At 37.6% G+C, this 10,738-nt stretch overlaps 1 protein-coding gene across 1 annotated transcript; it reads left to right on the top strand.

The window, feature by feature from the left end:
* The first annotated feature begins 3,506 nt into the window (after positions 1 to 3,506).
* LOC107778911 (pyruvate kinase, cytosolic isozyme) lies at positions 3,507 to 10,402 on the top strand. Its single transcript, XM_016599235.2, has 4 exons — positions 3,507 to 3,715; positions 4,282 to 4,549; positions 8,666 to 9,127; positions 9,438 to 10,402. Exons 2-4 carry the CDS (start codon positions 4,292 to 4,294, stop codon positions 10,248 to 10,250), a joined length of 1,533 nt encoding a protein of 510 aa, XP_016454721.2. The 5' UTR covers positions 3,507 to 3,715; positions 4,282 to 4,291; the 3' UTR covers positions 10,251 to 10,402.
* The last annotated feature ends 336 nt before the right edge of the window (positions 10,403 to 10,738 follow it).

Raw genomic sequence — 10,738 nt, forward strand, 5'->3', positions numbered from 1 at the left:
GATACTTTATTTGAACATCATGAGCCATTCTTATGATGATTGATGTATTTAATTTAGCAGTAGTCACATTTTGTGATGACCCAAAAGGTCATCATTTGTATTGCAAGTAAATTCAGTGTCCTGATACCTTAAAACCTCCCTTTTTGTCTCACCTCAATTCGCGTGCACAGTCCGAGCATATATCCGGAAAGCTATTATGTCAAAATTTGTGGAAAATGATAAATTTTGCTTTTAAAATGAATTTAAGTTGACTTCGGTCAACATTTTGGGTAAACAGACCGGACCCGTGATTTAATGGTCCCGGAGGGTCCGTAGGGAAATATAGGACTCGGGTTTATGCCCGGAATCGAATTCTGAGTTCCCAAGCCCGAGAAATGAATTTTTTTTAAAAAACTGTTTCCTGAAATTTTAAGAGTTTTTAGAAATGTGAATGTATTGGAATTTGATGGTATCGGGCCCGTATTTTGGTTCCGGAGCCCGGTACAGGTCTTACATGGTATTTAAGTTGAGCCCGTAAAATTTGGTAAGAAACGGACTTGAAATGGCGTGAATCGGACCCTTGGTTGTTAAAAATGGAACTTAAGAGTTCATGAGATCTTTCTGTGATTTGATGCTAAATTCGTTGTTAAAGGTGTTAATTTGGCGATTGATCGCAAGAGTAAGTCCACATAATATTTTTGAGTTAGTATACATATTTGGTTTGGATCCCCGAGGGCTCGGGTGAGTTTCGGATGAGTTTCGGGATGTCTTTATACTTGGGAAAAAGTTGCAGGTTCAGAGAAGTTGCAGGTCTCTGAAGCTAGGTCTCACGGTCCGCGGTGGGATTTATCCGATCAGTGGTGGGCAAGGCCACACCTTCGCAGCCGCGCTCGATTTTTTGCGGTCCGCAATTGAGCTCCGCGGTCGCGGTCCTTTTTATACGGTCTGCGGAGAGGGTCTGAGAAGAGTATATTTAAGCGAGACTTTTCAGTTATTTCTCATTTTTCAAAACCCTAAAACATAAGAGACGATTTTTCAAGGCACTCTTTCTTCTCCAAAACACTAGTAAGTGATTTTAAATTCATCTCTTTCACTCCTTAATTTCTTTTTATAAGATTTCATCCTAGAATCTAGGGTTTTATGGTGGAATTGGAAATTCTGGGTAAAATTTAAGAATATTGAAATTTGAGGATTTAGACCTCAAATTGAGGTCGGATTCCAAAACTAATTATATTCGGGCTCGGGGGGTGAATGGGTAATCGGGTTTTGGTCCAAATTTCGGGTTTGGACCAAGCGGGCTCGGAGTCAATTTTTGACTTTTTAAGGAAATTATTGGAAAACCTACTTTCATGCATTAGAATTGATTCATTTAGCATTTATTGATATCGTTAAGTAAATTGTGGCTAGATACGAGTGAATTGGTGGTGGAATCAAGAGGTAAAGCGGTAGGTGAGGCTTGAATTGTGTTGGTGGCATCGAGGTAAGTGTTTGGTCTAACCCTAGCTTGAGGTATTAGGAGTCGAGTCTTATTTGCTATGTGCTAATTGTTGAGTACGACGTATAGGCATGGTGACGAGTATCTATACGTTGGTGTCAAGCATGCCCGTGAGTCTTATACCATGATTAATGTGACTCCGTTTCATATTGTTCATGCTTTATATAATGATTTCTATTGATGAACAAGACTTGTGAAAGTATTTTTGGTAATTGAATATTGTAGAGTATTGGCTCAAGTTGAGAATTGAGTTGTGAAGTAAATGTGGGAAGAGAAGAGGTTTATGATATTGTCTCCTTTGTCGGGATGTTATTGCTTTGATATTGTTTCCTTGCCAGGACGTTATTATTTCATATATTGCTTCCCTTGCCCGGATATTGTTGTTGTGCTATTGTTCCCTTGACGGGATTTTATTGTAATTTTATTTATTCCCTTGCCCTTATTGCTTTGTGATTGTTGTTTGGGTAAGGACGAGTGTTAAAGCACGAAGGGTGATGCCGTGCATAATATTTTTGTGAGAGAGTAAAGAATGAAGGGTGATGTCGTGTATGATTTTTAGAGTGTTAATGCACGAAGGGTGATGTCGTGCCAATATTTGTGAGGTAAAAGCACGAAGGGTGATGCCATGCCGCCGATGTACAATTCCGTGCCGATTATATTGATTTTATTAGTGAGGACGAGAGTAAAAGCACGAAGGGTGATGCCGTGCAGTTTATATTGATTCTTATGGTGAGGACGAGAGTAAAAGCATGAAGGGTGATATCGTGCACTTGTCTTTTATTACTAATTCTTGTTGGTAACTGAACTTTGGTGATCCTTATATTTATCTGCTATTTCTTCTGTTATTACTTGATGTTCCCTGCAGCATGTTTCCTCCTCCTATCCTTAACTGTACATTTTTGCCTTTATTTTCTGATGTATATGATTTAACTGCACAAGTTATTTGGCAGTCTGGTCCTAGCCTCGTCACTACTTCGCCGAGGTTAGGCTAGGCACTTACCAGCACATGGGGTCGGTTGTGCTGATACTACACTCTGCACTGTGTGCAGATCCCGGAGTTGCAGCTTTTGGACTGCAATGAGGGTGCTGTCTTTAGTCCATTCAGGCGACCCGAGGTAGTCCTACAAGCGTCCGCAGGCCCTGGCGTCTCTTTTTATCTTCCTATATTGTTTCTTCTATGTAGTTCTGGAATAGCTTGTATTTATCTTTCGGACCCTTATTTGTAGAACTTTTAGATAGTCTATGAATTTGTGACACCAAATTCTGGGTAGAGTTGTACTTAAACTTCCGCAGTTGTGATAATCTAAACTATTAAGTATTCGCCTTTCGCACTGTTTTTATTAATATTATTTCCGCTGCTTTCGTTATGTTGTTTGGAATTTCTAAGAGATTAAAAATGAAAAGGATTTAACAATTGGATTGGACTACTTGGCTTGCCTAGCTTTCACTAGTAGGCGCCATCACGACTCCCGAGGGTGGGAAATCCGGGTCGTGACACATTTAGAACATGAACACACGTTCGCATTTGTTGTTCTTGTGACATGCCTTAAACTGTTGTATGATTACTTGAGCTTTCCTATTTCTATTAAACACTGTGTTTAGCCTTCGATGTTATGCTCGGACTTGTAGGTTATTCGCAAGTCTTATCAAACAAGTCATACATATTTGTGTAGTTATTATAAATTATCTTACTAAGGTAAAATGAAAAGTTAAAGTAAAAATACTTATAAAAATAAAAATATGGGACAGACTAAAAAATTATATTACATAAATTGAAAATAGAGAGAATAACTATTTTGTTTTCTTTCACATTTAAGAATTTAAATATATGCATTTTACCATAATTAATAGTTTGTTTGGCCAAATTTTTAAAAGAAAAAAAAGTATTTTTGAGAAGCAAAAATAGTTTCGAAGAAACAAAAAAAAATAGGTTCTTTTCAGAAATACTTTTTTTGAAAGCATATCTATAAAAAAAAAACTTAGAATCAATTTTTAAAATCTTAAATCAAATACTCTAACAAAAAGTGCTTCTAGCCAAAATAACTTTTGAGTGGTTTAAGAAAAACACTTCAAAATAAATGGCATAGCGCTGTCCGTCCTTTATCCCCGGTTTTCCCTTCCTCTATTTAGAGCTTTCTGTACGGATAAGGTTAAGGTAGTAGGAGTAATTGCTACGTAGTTGTTACCACAATCATTTGTGTAGAGAAAGGAAGGGCTGAACTCTAGCTTCTGTGCTAACTGGTGAGTCCAGTTTTCCTCTGTTCTGCTTCTCAGACTTGTCGGTTTACTCTTCTGCTTTGATTTCTTTGCATCTGAAGTTCCAGGGTGCCAAATGCCCCTTTTCTTTTTTGGACTTGAGTATCACATTCTCAATCATTATGGTCTTGGATCCCCCTTTTTGTTCGCTTCAGCATGTTTTACTGGCTTCCACTTGTTTTGTCCCTTCAAATTTTCTGTATACCTCTCAACTATTCGAAAAACTTCTCATCTATTTTCCTGTTAATTGACATGCTTTGGATATTTTCAACCAACTGTGGCGAAGATTTTCCTAATTTCTCAATAACACTGCTATTGTATTTGGTTGTTGAGATAATTTTCTCACCCAAGTAAAAAATCATTATGTTGTTTTTACTTCACATGTATGTTTTCTTAATTATATGACATTTTTTTCTAGTCTCTGTTAGACTTTTTGTTACCCATGTTCAGGGCAATTCAGCTATGTTCTTTTTTAGTACTCTACTTCATTAAGACACTAGCTACTTGTGTGTGCTCCTAAAAAGAGTGTGTCTTGTCATTCTTTTCAATAGACAGAATAAGATGTCAAACATAGATATCAATGGAATTTTGGAGGAGCTCCCACATGATGGCCGTATCCCCAAGACAAAGATTGTTTGCACTTTAGGGCCTGCTTCTCGATCAGTGCCAGTGATAGAGAAGCTTCTTCGTGCCGGAATGAATGTTGCCAGGTTTAACTTTTCCCATGGTACACACGAGTACCATCAGGAGACCTTGAACAATCTCAAGATTGCTATGCACAATACTCAGATTCTGTGTGCTGTCATGCTTGATACTAAGGTTTGAATGTGAAGAGCCATTTTGTTTACCCATTATTTTCGTTCAACCTAGCTTCTTTTGCAATTTCTCATGTTCTTTATGCTTCTATTACTTAATTGATGTTTCCTCTTGTAGTATATTTACAAATGGGAGAATGGTGAAATAAGATTAATTTATTGGAAGAGAGTAAGTGAAACTGGTCAATAGGGAAATCACCCTAGAAGAAAAGTTCTTCATCTTGCAGTAGTCCTTGTGACTATTGATAGCTTTGTTGCGCAAGGACTTCCAGGAGATTTGGTGAATGGATAAGCAATGTTAACCTTTTGTTCAACGTTTGCTCTTGATGTGCTATTTTTGTCCACCATCTTTTGCTATAATTTGTCGATTGTTTCTCTATCTCAGACACCCAAACATATATACTTATATGTTCTATGTTCTCTATGTGGGAACTTAATACTGGGTTATGGGGTTCATTAAGTCAACATATAAATATTTGAAGTGTAGATAACTTACTCTTTACCTGTCAAAGAAAGAGACGTCACATTGTCAAAATGCACTTAACAGTTTGCAACCAAAGCTCTTTGATAGATTTTTTGTCTAGTTTAGCAAGTACCTTGTTTTCCTAATTTTGAGGAAGTTGTGCGAAATTGATTTTCAAAATTTGTCAGTTTGACCTCTATATTAAATAAGGACAATAAAGTAGGATGGATGGAGTATTATTTAGTATACCTAATGGCTTCAGTAGAACCAGATAGAATAGGTTAAGTTTCTAATCTTCTTAGATAATGGGACTATGAGAATAAGTTAGAATTAGGACAAGGTTTTGTCTGTACCTATTTCTCCAATTTGTACTTTGCAATGTTTTAAAACAACACGAGTGTCGCAGAAATGCAGATGTTAAGATGGATGCGGTGATACAATGTTGACGAATATTAGAAATACTCACATCAAGTAGCATACATAGAGGATAAATGAGAGAAGTTTGCTCGAGATGGTTTTGTCATGGCTTACGTATATCTCCACATAGATCTTCATATGCTCCTGTACATAAGTTCGACATTATGACGATTGAATGTGCTAAAATGGGATGAGGTAAACCTAAAACCGTTTAGAGACAAATTGTCTATAAAACGTAATCTCGTGGAACCAATGTGAATTTTAGCCAAAGACATAATATAGTGGAAGCAAAGGATCCATATAGATGAGATCAACTAATCTGATCAAGATTTATTATTGTTGTTTCACTTACGTGTCTGCCAGGTGTCCTTTTAGTTTGGTTAGAGACTCTGAAACTAGTAAAATGACAGTCCGGTGCACAAGGCATCCCCTAATCACGCAGGTCCAGGGAAGGGCGCACCCAGGGGGTGTGATGTTGACACCCTATCCTAATGCAAGCATTAGGGGCTGCTTTCACGGCTCGAACCCGTGACCTATAGGTCACACGAAGATAACTTAAATATGAGATTTAAGTAACTTTTAGTTTCAGAGAACCCTTAGTTTTTCTAAAGAACAAATTTTATGTAAGTAAACTAGTACTCTGTTTGTTCTATTTTATGTGACACACTTTCCTTTGTAGTCTCTTTAAAAAAGAATGACGCCTTTTTCTTTTTGAAAATCAATCTTAGCATGCCCATTTTACCCTTAATATATGACTTGCTGAGAACCACTTGATATAAAAAATCATTCTTTTATAAGGAGAGAGAAAATCAAAAGACATGTAGAACTCTTAAAAGGATAATTTTGGTACCTTGCATATATATTTGGCTTACATGTCAAAAGTCTTCTTTAATTTCTTATACTCCGTGCATAGTCAAATGCCATTGCATAAAATGGAATGGAGGGACTATCTGTGTTTTCAAATGCAAAAAGTGCAAAAGCAACAATGGTCTAGGGCTTTGAGAAAGACGCAAGAAGTGAAGCGCGCGCCTTTTTGAAGTAAAATGCACATTTAATAAATGCAAAAGTAATACTAAACATGCACTTATCACAATATAAAAAGCAAAATTGTTCATAATCCTCAGGTAAATATAGTCAAAGACAATTTTCAAAGTTCACATTTTATAAATCCTAAGACAATAAGATCATTGTTGGAATAGCATCTTATTCCTCCTCAACATGGATTGTTGGGATCCTCACCACCACTTATTTAAAGTGGAAAGACATATAGAACTCTCACCATCACTTATTTAAAAGGATCGCTATGGTAATTTACCTACATTTGACTTACATGTGACAAGTTGTCTTTAACTACTTAAGTTTTGTATCTAGTCAACTACTGTCACACTAAATGAGATGGAGGGAGTACTAAATAAAATAGTGTCAATGTTCTGTAGCTTCACTTCCGTGCAATGATGTGGACCATCCGGTCTTACCATTTCTGTAAAGATTTCTTTTAATAAAATAAAGATTCAATATTCTACATGCATTCTCTGCTCGGTTCTTAACAACATAAAGTGGCAACCACTCTATTTGTTTAATTTGTCTTCATCAATTTGTCAAAGATAGCAATCGTAAGTTTAGGAATATGGCATTGATCTTTGCTTGGTTGACAACTTCATGTTGCTGAGCTGAACAATTAATAAATATTGCGAACTCCATTGAAAATAGAATATCTCAACGGCATGACTTCAAATAATAATATGATACTTTACTTAAAAATAGATACTGATTTTTTCTCATCTGTCAAGCTTTCTTGGATAAAGTTACTTGGGACCTGTTGCTAGTGGGAGGTAGCTGGTATCCCATGGAACTAGTTGAGGTGCGCGCAAGCTGATCCAGACACCACGGTCATCAAATAATATATAACAAAAGAACCCACAACATACCGAAATAGTATTATAATTCCAGAGATAATATTGTTTGGAAACAAGAGAAACAAAAATGACATTGAGCCAAAAGAAAATTAAAAGAAAAAAAAAACAGACACTATAATAGATAGATCTATTCATAAGGAGGAAGAGGAGGAGGAGCTCTGACCCGTCGCTTTCCATGATTGATTTTGCGCTTTTCCGTTTTGAGCGACCGCTTCAGTGAAGTTGAATTGCTTCAGGAGGAGTTCCAGCATCACAGAATGCAAGTTTATTTGCTGGTGTAGTTGTTAATTCTACTCTGCACATCGTGCCATGTTTTGTAAGTTGTTTTCTTTCGTTTTCTTCTCTTTAAATAGTTGAGAAACACGCTCTCGTGACCCATGTTTTATAAGGTTTTTAACCCTCGTTATTAAATATTCCTTTAAAATAAGGAGAAATTGCACGAACGTGCTCGCCCATCGTTTTCCAGGATTTGTGCTTTTCCATTATGAGTGACCTCTTCAGTAAAGTCGAATCGCCTCAGGTGTAATAAGCAACATCGTGTGCATTGCCTCGCTATCACTTAAAGTAACTATTGAAGATATAATTAAGTAAATAAAAATGTAGTCTCTCTAACAACTTAAACTTTTAAATGAAATGATCACATACTTCAACGTGGTACTAGAGCAGACAGAGATCCCGAGTTTAATTCTCATGGCTACCTATCATCAATAAAATTTTTACATGATTGGCCCATAACAAGAGAATCAATCTCACACGTGAGGGGCCGTGTTAAGGATATAATTAAATAAAAATGTGCTCTCTCTTACAGCTCAAAACTTTTAGATGAGATGGTTATACACTTCAATATTAACCAAGCGCTTGCTTTTCACAACACTAACTAGTATTTCTATTGATTTGAGGTCGAACACAACAGAATGTTTGCTCATGATTCATATGGCTAACTCCAACTTTTGTTTGGGATTGAGGCATGATAGGAGCAATTGTCATTGTGGTGGTGGCAAAATAGTTGCTCTTTCTTTTGTGCAAGCAAGATGCATCTTACTTAAACAGAATATTTTAAATGATAAATTCACCAAGAAGCATTCTTCATTATTGGATTATATGAATTTTATCTTCACTTTTTGTCATATCAATTCGGATTTATATTAAGGTAAAATTAAACTGCTATATTGTTTCTAGTTCGTGATAGTTAATGCAGTGGATTAGAATTAATGCTATATCACCAAATCTGTGTTGAGACTTTCACTTCTTTCTCCATATACTAGTATCTATGGTATAGCTTCGACTTGTTGCTTAAACAGTGAACTGTGTATGTACTTTGCAGGGACCAGAAATTCGTACTGGTTTTTTGAAGGATGCAAAACCTATTCTGCTTAGGGAAGGCCAAGAGATCACTGTAACCACTGACTATACAATAAAAGGAGATGAAGAGATGATTGCAATGAGCTACCAGAAGTTGGCAGTAGACTTGAAGCCTGGGAACACTATCTTGTGTGCAGATGGTACCATAACCCTTACTGTTTTGTCATGCGATGCAGCTGCTGGAACAGTGAGATGTCGATGCGAGAATACTGCCACTTTAGGTGAGAGAAAGAATGTAAACCTTCCAGGTGTAGTTGTAGACCTCCCAACTCTTACGGAGAAGGATAAGGAAGATATCCTGGTATGGGGTGTTCCCAACGACATTGATATGATTGCTCTTTCGTTTGTGCGCAAAGGCTCTGATCTTGTCAATGTTCGAAAGGTTCTTGGGCCACACGCAAAGCGCATACAGTTAATGTCAAAGGTATGTAAGGTTCTCTTTGCAGTTTGGTTGAGTTCTAAAACGTAATAGTAATTTATCTTTCTGTCCCTCAAAAAGAATCTTTCCGTTTGACCATTCTCCTAATTTCTTCAGCTGGAAAGCGTGTTTGAATTTGTTCCTTGTTTCTTGTGTGCGCTTGCGTGCTTGCTGGGAGTGGGGCTTAGAATGTCTTGGTATGGTGGTTGGTTCAGTAACAGTTGCCAAATGCCTGTCGAATGAATCATATGAGTTAGATAGTGCTAAACTGGTTATATCATCTAATGATTCTTTTGTTTGTGGAATTGGGTTGAAGGTTGAGAATCAAGAGGGAGTTGTCAACTTTGATGAAATCCTTCGCGAGACAGACTCCTTCATGGTTGCTCGAGGTGATCTTGGAATGGAAATCCCAGTTGAGAAGATTTTCTTGGCCCAGAAAATGATGATATATAAATGTAATCTTGTTGGAAAGCCTGTAGTGACTGCCACTCAGATGCTTGAATCAATGATCAAGTCTCCACGGCCTACTCGAGCCGAGGCGACTGATGTGGCTAATGCGGTCCTGGATGGTACTGATTGTGTTATGCTTAGTGGGGAGAGTGCAGCTGGGGCTTATCCAGAGCTGGCAGTGAAAATCATGGCACGAATCTGTATTGAGGCAGAGTCCTCACTCGATTATGGGGCTATCTTCAAGGAGATGATAAGGTCAACCCCACTACCCATGAGCCCACTTGAGAGTCTTGCATCTTCCGCTGTCCGTGCTGCTAACAAGGCTAAAGCAAAACTCATTGTTGTCTTGACACGTGGCGGGACCACTGCTAAGCTGGTTGCCAAATATAGGCCTGCTGTTCCAATTGTGTCTGTTGTTGTGCCTGTTTTGACAACTGATTCTTTTGATTGGTCCATCACTGATGAGACTCCAGCTCGGCATAGCTTGATATATAGAGGCTTGATTCCACTTCTCGCTGAAGGGTCTGCAAAGGCGACTGATGCTGAATCAACTGAGGTGATCTTGCAAGCTTCCTTGAAATCAGCCACAGAGAAAGGGCTTTGCACGCCTGGTGATTCTGTTGTGGCTCTTCATCGGATTGGTGCTGCATCAGTTATCAAGATTTGCTTAGTGAAGTAGTTGTTTTGTGTAAAGTTTCTATTGAAACAGCCTGGCCTAGGTTGGTTTCCGTTCTGCTTTCTTGTCATCATCATGCTTAATTCTAGCGATTATGTCATAAAATCTTTAAGATTTCTATTATTAATCAATTAGCCATAACTTATTAGGCCCAAGGACATTTTGTTATCAATTAGCATCAACTTAGTATATTCAAGGACCAGTGTAATTCATATGTTTTATGTTGCATATGCTCTTAGTAATGCTTCAAATATTGCATTTAGAATAAGAGTTACCTGTTTGGCGTAACGTAACAATGCATTTAAGCCGTACTCAGGGAGAAAAGGTGGAAGAAGGACAGAATTCATGTAGAAACACTGGTAAAGTGTTCCGTGGGGTATCATACGCAGGTACAATATCGTCAACTCTTGTATTCGCTTCTGCACCTGTGCTGCCTTTGATATGTAAGTGATTGATTATGCATGCATAGCTGCGAAGCTAATATTTCACGA

This window comes from Nicotiana tabacum, chromosome 16 (genome assembly GCF_000715075.1).
Source record: "Nicotiana tabacum cultivar K326 chromosome 16, ASM71507v2, whole genome shotgun sequence".
Taxonomy (NCBI): domain Eukaryota; kingdom Viridiplantae; phylum Streptophyta; class Magnoliopsida; order Solanales; family Solanaceae; genus Nicotiana; species Nicotiana tabacum.

Coding starts and splice junctions, on each gene's coding strand:
- LOC107778911 (XM_016599235.2), top strand. CDS start 4,292: ATGTCAAACATAGATATCAATGGAATTTTGGAGGAGCTCCCACATGAT. Junction 4,550..8,665: donor CTGTCATGCTTGATACTAAG/GTTTGAATGTGA, acceptor TGTACTTTGCAG/GGACCAGAAATTCGTACTGG. Junction 9,128..9,437: donor GCATACAGTTAATGTCAAAG/GTATGTAAGGTT, acceptor ATTGGGTTGAAG/GTTGAGAATCAAGAGGGAGT.